Consider the following 16,937-nt stretch of genomic DNA (forward strand, 5'->3'; position numbering starts at 1 on the left):
ACTAGGCCATTCCAAGACATTTAAATATTTCCCCTTAAACCACTCAAGTGTTGCTTTAGCATTATGCTTAGGGTCATTGTCCTGCTGGAAGGTGAACCTCCATCCCAGTCTCAAATCTCTGGAAGACTGAAACATGTTTCCCTCAAGAATTTCCCTGTATTTAGCGCCATCCATAATTCCTTCAATTCTGACCAGTTTCCCAGTCCCTGCCGATGAAAAACATCCCCAAAGCATATGATGCTGCCTCCACAATGCTTCACTGTGGGGATGGTGTTCTCGGGGTGATGAGAGGTGTTGGGTTTGCGCCAGACATATTGTTTCCTTGATGGCCAAAAAGCTTTTAGTATCATCTGACCAGAGTACCTTCTTCCATATGTTTGGGGAGTCTCCCACATGCCTTTTGGCGAACACCAAATGTGTTTGCTTATTTTTTTCTTTAAGCAATGGCTTTTTTTCTGGCCACTCTTCCGTAAAGCCCAGCTCTGTGGAGTGTACGGCTTGACAGATACTCCAATCTCCGCTGTGGAGCTTTGCAGCTCCTTCAGCGTTATCTTTGGTCTCTTTGTTGCTTGATTAATGCCCTCCTTGCCTGGTCTGTGAGTTTTGGTGGGCGGCCCTCTCTTGGCAGGTTTGTTGTGGAGCCATATTCTTTCAATTTTTTAATAATGGATTTAAAGGTGCTCCGTGGGATGTTCGAAGTTTCAGATATTTTTTTATAACCCAACCCTGATCTGTACTTCTCCACAACTTTGTCCCTGACCTGTTTGGAGAGCTCCTTGGTCTTCATGGTGCCGCTTGCTTGGTGGTGCCCCTTGCTTAGTGGTGTTGCAGACTCTGGGGCCTTTCAGAACAGGTGTATATATATATACTGAGATCATGTGACAGATCATGTGACACTTAGATTGCACACAGGTGGACTTTATTTAACTAATTATGTGACTTCTGAAGATAATTGTTTGCACCGGATCTTATTTAGGGGCTTCATAGCAAAGGGGGTGAATGCATATGCACGCACCACTTTTCCGTTATTTATTTTTTATTAATTTTTTTCACTTCACCAATTTGGACTATTTTGTGTATGTCCATTACATGAAATCCAAATAAAAATCAATTTAAATTACAGGTTGTAATGCAACAAAATAGGAAAAACGCCAAGGGGGATGAATACTTTTGCAAGGCACTGTATTGTGGGTTGTCAGTGAGAGACATGATAAGGCTGCACTGTAAGCGTTTTCTCTGACAGCCAGTTGGGCTAGGGTGGTGGTGGTGGGGGTGCAGTTTAGCTGAATATGCTGTGATTGTTTGTGCACGCCTGTGGCTGTGAAGACAATGGCAGCATGTGTGTGTGCTAGCTTTTCTCCCATGCTGAATAATACCATGGTGGGGTTGATTCCCACTTGATTGTCAAAGCCCTGCCAATTGTGTCAGCGTGTCAGTCCGTGCTGTTCACTGTTGTCATTGTCAGGACCGAGTTTGTTGTTGTCCTGGAAAACAAACTCCCACTGCCCTTAACTATGTTCCCCCAATACCGGAAGTCAAGTTAAGATAACCTATTTTAAGTAAGATGTAGTGATGTGCTTAGAGGCTTATGATTGTCCAGTGGGTGAATGTTATACTTGTAAAATAAACGTTGTTTGATTCAATAGACTGTATGTGTGTTGTAAGGGAAGGACAGTTCTGTATGTTATAAACCATATAATGTCTGTGCCACACAGCATAGGAGCCTGTCCTACTGCTATAAAAACAAACAATGACAGTGTGGTTTGGTTTGCTGCACAAGCTTCCTGTTCGAGGTTCTCTTCTCAGCTACAGTTTCCTGTATCAAGTGATTCCAATAATTTGTGTTTGATGTCTGATAAGGGCTTGGTACAAGAAGGCCTCAAAACCTTAAAGGACTCCTTAAGGAAAGAATCACATATTGATATTTATAAATAAAGCAATTGAGGAACATAATCTTATGAGAAAAAGCTGGTTACAAATTAATAAATCATCAAAAGAACACATTTTACTTTCAAATGTCTCCCCCTCATCCTGTGAGTGGACTACATGTCCCACTCATTTCATCTCATTAAAATGAATAGAACCCCTCTCCATCTTTCTTGTTATGATTAGCCAGGAGGGAAAACAAGTCACTTGACTAGAGTATGCTACACTGGACAGTCTCTCACCTGCATTGACCAGGCCTGCTACACTCTATTTTAAGGAACCATTATTCATGCCTCTTTGTTTCACTCCATAAAGGGAAGGCATAAAGGGTAGGCACTTTCCCTCCTATCTAGCTAACGAGTGTGCGATTTAATTATTGTGTTCTTGTCTGCTCTGTCTTTCACCCACTGTACTTTATTTCTGCACAGGGTTATTTGGGGGTTTTGCAGACTCTTTGTTTGACAGCCATTCTTTCAATGTAATCTGTCACAGAGGTGAGGGGTGTGACTAACGTGTGGGTGTGTGTATGTATGTGTGTGTGTGTGTGTGTGTGTGTATGTGTGTGTATGTGTGTGTATGTGTGTGTGTGTGTGTGTGTGTGTGTGTGTGTGTGCGTGTGTGTGTGCGTGTGTGTGTATGTGTGTGTGTGTGTGTGTGTGTATGTGTGTGTGTGTGTGTGTGTGTGTGTGTGTGTGTGTGTGTGTGTGTGTGTGTGTGTGCGTGCGTGCGTGTGTGTGCATGCATGCGTGCATCTTCATGTTCGTGTGTGTGTGTTTGTGTACCCTAGCAGACATCACTCCCCACTCCAGGATGTGTGACTGTGACGTGGACGTGTCCTCGGAGCCCAACAGCCCCACGCTCTACGGCGAGTCCTCTGACAAATACTACCATGTGGACCGCTGGCAGAAGCTCCGCACTGCCGTCCGCAAGCTGGAGTTCTGGGAGAACTTCACAGCCGAGCTCATTGGAAGCGGCTTCTTCTCCAAAGTCTACAAGGTTCCTGTTCCCTCCCTAGCCATCTGTATTGAACGTAGCATATATTACCTATATAGTGCACTACTTTTGACCAGAGCCCTAGGGGTGCCATTTGGGACGCATTAGGACAAAGAATGCTTTGTGTTGGATCTAATTGGGACATACAGTAGTTGCCATTACACGATTAGTTTACACTCCATCATGGATGCCTGAGAAATGGTACCCAACTGTGCTTCAGCTAACATAACTTCCCCAATCTGCACTCTGTACAGAAGCAGAGCAAATGGAGGAGTAACATGGCATGCATTTAGATTTTGAAGTGGAATGGGCCTGGGGAGAAAGACAGATGGGATGATTACAGAGTTAATCTATTAGTCTACTAGATTTGAACACTGGATGTTCTGAGTAGAGAGAACACTGCTGGAGATAATACTGGCCATCAATATGTTTTATGTTATGTGATGATTTAATCATATTAAGCTATTAATAGAATTGAGCAGTGCCAGTGAGATGGTAAGGTAATACGTCAGAGGGACTGAGTGGAGGTCACTGTAAAACCATGGGGGCTGTTCCGAATTAAAATTAGGGCAGTGTTAATTAATGGCGGTGTTAATGAATTTACTTGCAAAAACAGCTCCTTTCAGACAGACACCTAACAGTTTTTTTTGTACAGGTTTCATGACTAAGTCTTGAGCAGGTATTTTAGTGGTTAAAGGCCCAGTGCAGTCAAAAACTGGATTTACCTGTGTTTTATACATATTTCCACACTATAAGGTTGGAATAGTACTGTGAGATTGTGAAAATTATGATAATGCCCTTTTAGTGTAAGAGCTATTTGAAAAAATCGCCTGAAGTTTCAGTCTGCTTTGGTGGATTGGAGTTCTGGCCTTCCATGGTGACATCACCATGCTGTAAAATAGTTAATAATAGACTAATAACAAAGAGAGTTCCAAACCTCTCTGCCAATAACAGCAAATGTTCTGTTTTTCCCTCCCCACTCGGACCACTCCCAGACAGTTCTGGCAATATTCTTGCTTATGAAATTGCTCTTTGCTGAGAAGCTATTTTTGTTTATTTTAATTGAAAACAATCAAAGTAAGGTACTTAATTGTTGCCCAGAATTATTAGAAATTGAGATTGAAAAAAACAGCTGCATTGGACCTTTAATCTGTAAACCCTTGTCTGTTTCTCTCAGGTGATTCACAGTACGACTCGTAAGGTGATGGTGGTGAAGATATATAAGAATGATGTGGACCAGGATAGCATCGTGCGTGAGATCAGCCTACTGCAGAAACTCTCCCATCCCAACATAGTCAGGTATTAGTCAGTTACTCACTTATACATTTTGGTATATGTCCTTATTGATACCAATTGGAATGTAGGGAAGGTTTGCTTTGTCTACTATGTGGTGCAGTCAATGGCACAGGAACATAATAGCCTAGTAGTCACAAAGGTAAATTACCTCTCTGAAGTGGTTACATAAGCTGTGAAGGCATAGTTTCAGGTGGATATTATGAAGTGCACCACAGAATCATGGCATACCTTTCCTGCATTCCAGTCCATAATATAGGATATTATACTGTATACTGTATTTACATACTTATATACTGTATATTATGTTGTACACGCTCAGAAATGTACCTTAAAAGTGCCAATAGTGTACCTTAGGGGACAAGGTAGTACAGGCACGAAAGCGTACCTTTGGAAAGGGTACAAATCTGCCTGTTTAGGGTACACCACAGTGACAAAGCCGTTTGTTCCTTTTAAATGGCAAACATTGGGTGTTGTTTTACACTGCAGGGTGTATGTACCAACAAAAAAAAAAGGGTATTGTTTTAACACTGTAGGGTGTAAAGCCTTATTTGCATATTTCCCAGGGTGCCTTTCAAGTGCATTTTAGAGTTTACCCCATCTGTGGTCTGAAACTGTTGGTTTGCAGGCCACATCAGGCAAGGAACATTATGCTGTCTTGTAAAGTGATATGTAATTCCTATTGAAATACAGGCAGAGTTAGGATATCCCAAAATTGGAACTTTTAATCACCCAGATGATGCATTTAGAATGACTGCCAAGGTAGGGAAAATGTATAAATGAGACTACCTAAACCATCTAAACGGGAACAACCATCTCAGTAACGGGTGCAATAAGTCCAACTACTAACAGATTGGATTAGTTTCGAAAAATATATGTCATTTATCTTTGTGTAGCATAAGATCAATCAATCAATGTGCATGCAAAAAACACACATATTGAAACAAACAATTCTAAAAATCTAACTACAATAGAGCATGCTGGGAAATATGATAATGATTGCAATAGTTTTTGAGAGTGTGTGATGATTGTACCTTTATATTCAAAATATTGGGTACAAAAATGTACCATTATACTAGATTCTTCGCACATTTACCCTAAATGTACCGAACAGGTACCTCTGAAGGTACATTAGGTGTATTTTGATGTTTTTGAACCCCAGGGAACAATACTGTACCCTAACCATACCCTTTTTATCTGAGAGTATATATTGTATATATATATATATTTTGGACTGGAATGTAGCGGAGGTACGGGTATGCTGCTGAGTCTGTGAGGCGCAGTCATGGGCACAGCAGGAGGCATACAATAACACCTTGTCACGTAGGCCCACTCTACCGCTATGAGAAGTGGTTACATAAGGTGTGAAGGAATAGTGTTTGTCCAAGCAATCTTATTAGCCTTTTCGCAAGGTCACAGTATCAGAGGGAATCAAACAGCGCAGTGTATCTGCTGATGTCAGAACATAGAGAGTCAGTGATAATGCAATATGTACCTGGCACAGACAGGGCATCCATCCCTCTGTGAGTGGGCACTACTCAAACAATGATGTGAAAACATAGCCTTCCTCAGACACAGTGGGTGAATCCCAAATGGCACCCTATTACCTACATAGTGCACTTTATTTTACCAGAGCCCATAGGGTGCCATTTGGGACGCACTCACTGTGTTTGAGGAAGGCAATGTTCTCAGGCTCCGACGTCAGAGCACTATAATAAAATGGAGACTGAGTTGTTCATGTCATTGGTAATAACATTTCAGTGAAGGATGGAGTTTTTAGGATGTTAATCTCGGCAGCCCAGGCGCGTTTCTCGACATTTTGTCTGTCCACAAGAGACTACCCAGCAAACTGGGAACATTCCCAGGCCATTAGCTAACATTGCTGTGAAGTTAGGGTTCGAGCAACATTAGAATGAAAACGTCCCACAAACGTTCAAAGAATGTTATTTATCACCAAATATTATTTCAAAGTAAACTTTTGAATTGAAATTTCCTTGGAATGTTCTCTTAACATTCACTAACATGTTGTTAACAACATCTGTAATAACTACCACAGAACATTCCCCTAAGGTTCTTATTAGGTTGCCAGGGAATGTAATAATACAATGTTCCTGTAATATTCTTCAACATTCTGCTGCAACAAAATGTGGGAGCAATGAAAGTAGTTCTGAGGAAACATTACAGGAACGTTCTGCTAATGTTGAAGGATATGTTATCCTAAACAACATGCAGCGAACATCCCCGCAAGACTGTCATATAGTTATAGTGTGTTGTTATGTCATGATTGTTCCAGTGACTTTCCCTGAACATACTGTACTTCAGCAATACAATGTTGGAGCAATAGAAGATGTTCTGAGAAAACAGTCCTGGAATATTCAACTAATGTTGATAGAGATATTACTACAAACACCTATAACAACAAAAAAGAAACATTCCGTCAAATTATTCTGTAATGTTATGACATATGATGTTCCAATAATGTTCTGAAAACATACTTCAATGATAATGGAAGTAGTTCTGAAACATTGCTGCAATGTTCTACGAATATTGATGTGTAGTGTTACATTATTATATGAAGTTGCGAAATGTTTAAACAAATGGCATTTCAATCTTCTTACGTCATGATATTTGATAAGGATATTGTTCAAACATAGTAGGCTGCGTTTAGACAGGCAGCCCAATTCTGATTTTCTTTTCACTAACTGGTCTTTCAATCAATCATATCAGCTCTGAAAAAGATCTGATGTGAAAAGATCTGATGTGATTGGTCAAAAGACCAATTAGTGGAAAAAATATCAGATTTGGGCTGCCTTTCTAAACGCAGCCCATGTCTGCTGTGCCACCAGGATCCTTATGTTTCAAGTGGATTTCCCTTTGCACTGAAATGCTTAAATTATTCATCAAACTATGGCTAAATGTCTTAGTACCTATGCACATATATGTACACCTCACCACTATCTGTCAGGCAATAATTTAACATAATTTCTGAAATCAAGTGCGTAGGGAAAATAAAAGTCAAAACATCCCAATTTTAGGCTATATAAAGAAGATTGTCAGAGTAAGAAATAACAGAGGATGATTCATTTTCTAGCTTTAGTCATCCTCTCTTTTGCAAAGACAAAGACCACAAGCTGGAAATCAGAATAAAGGTGTGAACAGCTATATATTTGTGTAAATCCCATCCCAGTGGTGCAGTGGATTAATTCCAGGGATAACACTCAAAAGTTCGATCCGAGCTTGCGACTATCTACAAAATACGGTAAAACTATGTTTGTACAATCAATGTGTAATAAACTTCAAAAACCGTATATGTTTTTACAAGAATTGTTCTACAAACAAATTCCTCAAAAGTAAGATAGCACTAACACATTAAAAAAACTCCATGGACGTTTGAAAACTTCATTTGATCATTCTAGGAATAAGAACATTGAGGGAATGTGTTGTGCACCCTGATACAAACATTGCAAGAATGTCATCACAACTGGACATATTTTGTGTTTTGGGAACCTATATCCAAAATACTATATATCCATTTTAAGAAATGTTGGCAAATTAATTAATTAACTTAAAAACGGGAAGCATAGAAATAGTGCACATAGAACATATCTATCGCTTCTTAGACTTGCTTTTAATGAGAATGACAGATCGATAACTCACATTTCTATATGAATTTGGTCAGGTCGCTTAAAAAGTTACATATTGCAGCTTTAAATGTTTTAGGAACTTCAAAAGAAAAAAAAAATCTGTTAACATTCTTGCAACATCAGAGAAATGTTTTGTCCACCCTAATACCAACATTGTATAATCATCAACACAACTGGACATATTTTTTGAACTTATATTATTAGAACTTTTAGGGGGAATGTTCTTACACCTTTCCCACAACTTAATGAAATGTTCTGGGAACACTCACAGAACCAGGTTTGCTGGGTAGGTTGTTGATGAATATCTGTCTCAGCTGGTCCTCGAAAATTAATTAACCCCTGATCATCTTATGTACCCTTACTGTATAAATTTTATACAGTAATGAGCTGGGAGACAGATAGTGTGAAGACCGAAGGGGCCGGGATCCGATCGCATATGTACCAACCGCTCAAGCACATAAATTGTATATTCTAACTGTCATTATGTTTCCACATTATAATTCTGTTGTCATTCATTCTAGGTATCTGGGGATCTGTGTGAAGGAAGATAAACTCTACCCTATTTTAGAGGTGATTGTTACTTTCTCCACCTTGGATTGATGACGTGTTCACACTAGTGAGATAAGTGAGGAGACACACTAATGTCTATTTCTGAGACATGTACGTATGTACACTATTATATACAAAAGTATGTGTACACCACTTGAAATTAGTGGATTTGGCTATTTCAGCCACACCTGTTGCTGACAGGTGTATAAAACCGAGCACACAGCCATGCAACCTCCATAGACAAACATTGGCAGTAGAATGGCCTTTCTAAAGAGCTCAGTGACTTTCAACGTAGCACTGTCATAGGATGCCACCTTTCCAACAAGTCAGTTCGCCAAATCTCTGCCCTGCTAGAGCTGCCCTGGTCAACTGTAAGTGCTGTTATTGTGAAGTGGAAACGTCTAGGAGCAACAATGGCTCAGCTGCGAAGTGGTAGCTCACAGAACGGGACTGCCGAATGCTGAGGCGCGTAGCGCGTAAAAATTGTCTGTCCTCGGTTGCAACACTCACTACCGAGTTCCAAACTGCTTCTGGAAGCAACATCAGCACAATAACTGTTCGTCTGGAGCTTCATGAAATGGGTTTCCATGTCCGAGCAGCCGCACACAAGCCTAAGATCACCATGATCAATGCCAAGCGTCGGCTGGAGTAGTGTAAAGCTTGCCGCCAAAGGACTCTGGAGCAGTGGAAACGCGTTCTCTGGAGTTATGAATCACGCTTCACCATCTGGTAGTCCGACGGACTAATTTGGGTTTGGCGGATGCCAGGAGAACTCTACAGCATACAATGACATTCTAGACGATTCTGTGCTTCCAACTTTGTGGCAACAGTTTGGGGAAGGCCCATTCCTGTTTCAGCATGACAATGCCCCTGTGCACAAAGTTAGGTCCATACAGAAATGGTTTGTTGAGATCAGTATGGAAGAACTTGACTGGCCTGCACAGAGCCCTGACCTCAACCCCATCGAACACCTTTGGGATGAATTGGAACGCTAACTGCGAGCCAGGCCTAATCGGCCAACATCAGTGCCCGACCTCACTAATGCTCTTGTGGCTGAATGGAAGCAAGTCCCCGCAGCAAATTTCCAACATCTAGTGGAAAGCCTTCCCAGAAGAGTGGAGCAAAGGGAAGACCAACTCTATATTAATGCCAATGATTTTGGAATGAGATGTTCGACGAGCAGGTGTCCACATACTTTTGGTTATGTAGTGAATATAAGGTTGGGTTGTGTGTCTGTGTAAGTGAGCCCCTCCATCTGGGAAAATATGGCCTGCAGCGGCCAAAACATGTTTTTTGTTTTCAATAAAGAAGCAGTTTTATCAACTTCCAAGAATTTCCTCTTCACTTCAGTTTGCTTCTCAATTCATGCACATTGGTTGGAGAGTAAGGTAGTGGCAGTGTTCCTTTACTTTTGAACTTAACCCTCATTTCCAGGTCTGTTTTAGTATGTGAGGCTGATTGGTCTTTTGGGCTGTTCTCAGTATGTTAGTAGGGGCTGATGGGGTGTCTATCTGTTGCAGTATGTGAGTGGAGGCTGTCTGGAGGAGCTGTTAGCCAGGAAGGATGTGTCTCTGTGCTGGAGGGAGAAGGTGGACCTGGCCTGTGACATCACCAGGGGAATGATCTACCTGCACTACAAGAACATCTACCACAGGGACCTCAACTCCAAGGTACAGTAGACCAGGGACCTCAACTCCAAGATACAGTAGACCGGGGTCCTCAACTCCAAAGTACAGTAGACCAGGGACCTCAACTCCAAGGTACAGTAGACCAGGGACCTCAACTCCAAGGTACAGTAGACCAGGGACCTCAACTCCAAGATACAGTAGACCGGGGTCCTCAACTCCAAAGTACAGTAGACCGGGGTCCTCAACTCCAAGGTACAGTAGACCAGGGACCTCAACTCCAAGGTACAGTAGACCAGGGACCTCAACTCCAAGGTACAGTAGACCAGGGACCTCAACTCCAAGGTACAGTAGACCAGGGACGTCACTGAAAAAAAGGAAAACCCCAAGCATATCTAATTGTAGATTATTGTAACCCTTTATGTACAGGAAAAGTAGGAAGGTCCACACTCAGGAAAAACAGTAGGGGTTGTCACATCACACACTGGCTGTGTCTGAATTGGCATCCTATTCCTTATATAGTGCACTAATCTTGGTCTGGCTACAGCCACTGACTGCTCTCCTTGACATCAGGAAAACCCCTACTCTTACGTCAAATGTTTGCAACATCAGTGCTGTGGCATAATGTAGTGATCCCATTGGCTGGTCACCCTTGTAAAAGAGGTCTCCTGATCTCAATGAGACTTCCTGAGTAAATAAAGGTGAAATAAATAGTTTTTTGCTGTTGTGGACAATGCAGGATAAGGTTGAATTGAGGCTCATTCAGTAGTCAGACTGAAGCTGAGGATAACTCTCTCCCATGTGGAGAAGACAGCAGCGTAGACACATCATTTGACTCTCTCTCCCGGTTGCCAGGTTCCACAGAAGTGCAGGTCAGACATGTTATGCAGAGGAGCCGAGCAAAAGGCACAGTCCATTGTCATGTTAATGTACTCCCACTCTGAGCGGTGTTATTGTACACTCACACAGACATGTACACACACAGGAACGCACACACACACAGGGTTGGGGAGTAACTGATTACTTCATGGATTACTTTTAAATTCAGAAAGGATGTTTGCGAGAGAAAAAAAATACATTATGACACCTTTCTGTTTTCTCAATGACATTCAATTCAGCATCAAATTGACCACAAGTCAGAGACCACTATGATGACACATTAAATGCATTTCATGGACCCCTTTTGTCTTCTTCTAGTGCCTCTTAAGGGGAAAGTAATCTGATTACTTTGTTGAGTTTGGATAATCCAAAAGTTACGTTACTGATTACAATTTTGGACAGATAATCAGTAACCGTAACAAACTACATTTAGAAAGTAACCTACCCAACTCTGCGCATACACACACACACTCACACACGCAGGCAGGCACAAACACACACACACATACAAACACACACACATCCAGACAGTCTCGCTTAGTCTGGGAAAGTAGGGTCAGTGAGCAGTGAATCAATAGTGGAAGCCCACCACCCATCCTCTCCCTGTCCCTCCACTCTCTCTCTCTTCCCCTGACCAAGTTTTTACAGCGACCCCTCTTTCTCTTCCTCGCTGCTCTAACCCTGGGAACACTGATGGTGACACTGACGTGTTCCATACTGACATTTAGCACGTCACCCAGAGAGACAATCCATTTGGCTCTGGTCTCAATGGTGACATTTTACCGGAAACTAATTGGTGTTTCTGCAACATAATACTGTTGTTTTTCCCCCCTAGACCCCCCACCGGTATCATTAGAGTTGGCACTAGGATGCAAACATCTATCTTATGACCAACAAACAATTGCTTTCTTCACAATTACAGAGTCTTTCAAAAGAGCACTGGAAGGATGTATGACAGAAGTATATAGACAAGACAAGGCATCTTCTCATGTGCAGTCTATTTCAATCGTGAAAGAAGGGACTTCGTCCCTATAAATAACATAGGATCCAAGCTAGACATGCAAGGTCATTTATTACGTCCAATAAGACATGTGCAGTGTATTTTCTGAAGAGGTAATTTTGGGTTAAATCCATTACTGTTTCAGTTAGAGACATGAGGTTTGGCTGCATAGTGCAGGTCTTCTGACATCTCTCCTGTAGAAGCAGTCATTACCAGGGTAAGGAAAGGCATGGTGGATGTAATTGCAAACATAGATCATTTTAGTGAGCTTTACAAGAGTAACTGGAATCCAGAGTTAGCTCTGAAGGTCTTGCTGTGAAGGTCTTGCTGTGAGTCCCAAATTGCACCCTATCCACTATAGTGCACTACTGAGATCATAGGGCTCTGATCAAAAGTAATTCACTGTATATGGAATAGGGTGCCATTTGGGACAGAGCCTTAGTTGCAGTTTAGGCCAATTCCTCAGAGTTCCAGTGGCACAGCCTTTTTTTATTTTCCATCAAACTCTCCATTCTAGATCTGTTACTTTCTTTGGCTCTGAGGTGAGGGCCCATGCTAAATTTAGCGGTCAGTTCTGGTGCTTGGAGCGATCTCCAGATAGCCCAATAATCACAGGCTACTGAATGGAAACGCTGGAGCGGGAGAGAGGGCCTGTGGCTCCCTCCATAATGGGATCCAGATGCTTAGGAGACGTCAGCCAGCAGGGCCCTCCCTCACTCCCTCCCTCCGCCTGTTTTCCCTCATCAGCAGTTCCTGCTCTGCTCCACACCCCTGTCTGCTTGACTCTCTGCCTGACTCTCTTTCTCTTTCTCTCTGCCTGCCTGTCTGTCTGCCTCTCTACACCCTAACCTCTCTGCCTGCCTGTCTCTCGGCCTGTCTGCCTTTCTGCCCTGCTTGCTTGTCTCCCTGTCTGCCTGCCTATATTTCTGTCTGTCTGCTTGCCTGCCCTGCCTGACTGTCTCTTTGCCTGCCGGCCTGTCTCACTGCTTGCCTGTCTCTCTGCCTGCCTGTCTACCTCTCTTTCTGCCAGTCTGTCTGCCGGCCTGTCTCACTGCTTGTCTGTCTCTCTGCCTGCCCGTCTACCTGTCTTTCTGCCAGTCTGTCTGCTTGCCTGTCTGCCTGCATGCTTGTTGCCTGCTTGCCTCTCTTCCTGACTCTCTCTCTACCTCTGTCTGTCTACCTGTAAGCCTGCCTGCCTGTTTCTCTACCTGTCAGCCTTCCTACCTGCCTGCCTCTTTACCTGCTCGACTTATGTAACCACTCCACTATCTTAGGTCCTCTAGAGTAGCTTACCTACTGTTACTGAGCCCAGGCCCCAGTCATCTCCCTGGTGCTCTCTCCACACTTACAATAAACAGTCTACTATGGTAATCACCAACCAAACACACAGTTGGGCTTTGTTCTCTGTAAGCATAGATGCCAAAGCAGGTGGATTATCTCCTCTGTAGCCCATCAGCAGAGCCCAGGTCAGGACTGAATCAATTAGCATGGCGGGGAGGTGATGAGTGCAGACTCCATTGAGTCAGGCTATTTAGGAGTGTCTGGTCTGGCTGTCTGTATGTAGGGTATCCCCTTCATAACGGCTTCGTCCCAAATGGCACCCTATTTCCTACAAAGTGCTCTACTTTTGACCAGAGCCCTATGGGGCACATACAGTTATATCTGCTTACACTATGGAGAGAATTAAGAGTTGTGCCATGACATGTCTGTCATCACGTTTTCTCAGCTTTCAAACCGCCTGATTTGATTTGCTCAGGTAGTTAAAGCAGTGAGTGCATCAAGTAGACCCACATACAGGTGTAATGTTGAACACATCAGGTTGAGGATCATGTGTGAGATTCCAAGGCAGAGAATGTTCAGTTGAGTTGCCTGTATATTCAGACACTTTCACTTTACTCAATATGTTGTGTTACAGTATGATAGAGCTTTATTATTGCTGTGATTGTACTTTAACAGTGTTACACTACCCTCTGCTGGCTAGCAGATGTCATAACAGAAATGCGAATGGTGGCAGCACTACTGTAGGGAAAAAAGGGACTGAATGAAATCTCCTAAATATGACATGTTGTTTATTTGACTGGATCTCACCATGTCATGTTGAAATGTTTTGGCATACTGTTGTGTATTGTGGAAAATCATATTCGATATAGTATATTGATAGATGTTATTGGTATATTGTGGACTGCCCTCTTCAATTCAAACCACAGGTTATCAATGGGGTTCAAGTCCAGAGACTGAGATAGACATTGCAAAATGATTTTGTGCCATTTCTTTGTGGATTTTGTTGTGTGCTTGGGGGTCATTGTCTTGCTGGGAGATCCACTTGTGGCCAAGTTTCAGCCTCCTGGCAGAAGCAACCAGGTTTTTTGGCTAAAATGTCTTGGTACTTTGTAGAGCTCATGATGCCATTGACCTTAATTTGGGCCCCACGACCAGTGGACGCAAAATAGCCTCATAACAACAAATATCCACCACCATATTTTACAGTAGGCATGAGGTTTATTTCTGCATATGCATCTTTCTTTTGACACCAAAGCCACTGCTGTTGTGTGTGGACAAAGACCTATATTTTCGCCTCATATGACCACCTGGTTCCAATCCAAGTGCCAATGCCGTTTATCAAACTCCAGGCGTTTACATTTGTTGGTTGCTCTTAATAAAGGCTTTTTGCTTCCAACGTGCTTATTGGAAAGGAGGTGGCGTCTAATTGTAGTTTAAGGGACTAGGTGACCCAGAGATGCGAGCCTAACACTGTTTAGCTTTTCTGGCGGCTCTGGTGGCTCGTTGTGGCCCAACGCCCTATTAAGACACTTTATGTTGGTGTTTCCTTTATTTTGGCAGTTACCTGTAGCTCAGTATTTGTATTATTTGTTTAATACAGTCCTTTTTGCTCATCTTTATCAAGGGTGCCAATCATTTTGGAGGTGACTGTATATATACTAACATGATTTCTTATGTCTGTCTCTACAGAACTGTCTGATCCGTGTGACGGCGCGGGGCAGGGAGGCCCTGGTCACAGACTTTGGCCTGGCCAGAGAGGTGGTTGAGCTGCCAGTTAAAGACCCAGAGAGGAAGCTCTCCCTGGTGGGATCTGCCTTCTGGATGGCCCCGGAGATGCTGCGCGGGGAACCCTACGACCGCAAGGTACACATGTCACCAAGACCCTTCATTGGATAAGATGTGGTTAAGAACACTCTGTGGAGGCTAATGGAAAGATTTCTTATTTCTTAAAGTTTTCTCGTAGTTGGAACACAGCTCATTGTTGGTTGGATGATTGGTATGTGGTTCTGTGTTTTCATCAGGTGGACGTATTCTCCTTTGGGATTGTACTCTGTGAAATACTGGCAAGGATCCCTGCAGATCCAGAGATTCTACCAAGAACCCAGGTAAAGCTCAACTCTGTATTCACCTTATCTATGACCATAAGTGAAAAACATTTGTTAATTTTGACACACACTCACACAAACACCCATACTGTATGGAGCTGCATGAGACATACAGTACTAGACATAGATCCAGGTTTTCTGCCATGTACCCTCTGTGGAAGCTCTGCCGTATGCACCATGTGTAATGTCTGCTGTGCATGTGCGTGTTTGACAGGACTACGGCCTGAATGTGAGTGCATTTAGGGAGCTGGCGAGCGGGTGTCCTCAGCGCGTGTTGGAGCTGGCAGCCAGCTGCTGTCTGGTGAGAAGACACATTACAGTATACTTTACAGTACAGTTCATTGCTGCTTACAGATACAGTATACTTTACTGTACAGTTAATGGCTGCTTACAGATACAGTATACTTTACTGTACAGTTCATGGCTGCTTACAGATATAGTATACTTTACTGTACAGTTCATGGCTGCTTACAGATACAGTATACTTTACTGTACAGGTCATGGCTGCTTACAGATACAGTATACTTTACTGTACAGTTCATGGCTGCTTACAGATACAGTATACTTTACTGTACAGTTCATGGCTGCTTACAGATACAGTATACTTTACAGTACAGTTCAAGACTGCTTAAAGATACAGTATACTTTACAGTACAGTTCATGGCTGCTTACAGATACAGTATACTTTACAGTACAGTTCAAGACTGCTTACAGACACAGTATACTTTACTGTAGTAGATACAGAAATAGATATCATAACTTTACTGTAGTAAACGGTACATGGCTGCTTACAGCCTGATGACCAGTAGAGAGCCCTAGCTATGTGTAAACTTAAATGGAAAGTCAACATTTATTTGTCTCTGGTCTGGTGCCAGACAAACTTCATCTATCAGAAGTAGTATTTCAGGACCCATATTCACAAAGCAGTAGGAGTGCTGATCTAGGATCAGGTTCTCCCTGTCCAAAATATCTCATTTATCTTAAAGACAAGACTGATCCTATATCAGCACTCCTACTCTGAGACGGTTTGTGGATACAGGCCCTGATGTTGTTTTAAACCCCAGACAAGGCCCGGTGCTGATCCATATGTTTCCTCTGTGTGTTCAGATGGAGTCCTTCAGGAGACCGGCATTCATAGAGCTGCTGGATGAACTGGGGGAGATCGCTGAGACTCTGGAACCGCCCCCTAACCCGCCTCCTAACTCAGAGCAGACCACTGGGTGAGCAGCCTGGGCTGGCCTGGCCGAAGCCCTGCCCACTCATCTATCCTGAGGAGGACTGGAGGACTTGGGACTTTGGACCAAGTTCTGTACTTATATATGGGCTGAATCTCAAATGGCACCCTATTCCTTGTATAGTGTACTACTTTTGACCAGGGCCCTGGGTTCTGGTCAAAAGTAGTACACTATACAAGGAATAGGGTGCCATTTAGGACACAACAATAGACAGCTGCACAGGGCCAGGGGACAGAGGCACAACAGTTCCCCAGGATGATCTCTCTATAGGGGCTGACCTCTATGTCTGTGCCTACCTACACTGCACCCAAACTGCACCTACTGATGTGTAGGTAGGTGGATCTACAACTTTCAAATTAGACTGGTGGATTGATGGATGGAATAGACTACGGTATATGTGTCTTCTT

The 16,937-nt window shown here is 42.9% G+C and overlaps 1 protein-coding gene across 1 annotated transcript; it reads left to right on the plus strand.

The window, feature by feature from the left end:
• Window positions 1–2,736: 2,736 nt before the first annotated feature.
• Window positions 2,737–16,519, plus strand: LOC311141132 (dual specificity testis-specific protein kinase 2; the record flags this gene model as incomplete). Its single annotated transcript, XM_084176388.1, has 8 exons — window positions 2,737–2,922; window positions 4,097–4,218; window positions 8,378–8,426; window positions 9,926–10,075; window positions 14,880–15,053; window positions 15,212–15,295; window positions 15,510–15,596; window positions 16,403–16,519. The coding sequence occupies 8 exons, from the start codon at window positions 2,737–2,739 to the stop codon at window positions 16,517–16,519; spliced, it is 969 nt and encodes a 322-aa protein (XP_084032514.1).
• Window positions 16,520–16,937: the final 418 nt, after the last annotated feature.

This window comes from Coregonus lavaretus (assembly GCF_964263955.1).
Source record: "Coregonus lavaretus genome assembly, chromosome: 14".
Taxonomy (NCBI): Eukaryota; Metazoa; Chordata; class Actinopteri; order Salmoniformes; family Salmonidae; genus Coregonus; species Coregonus lavaretus.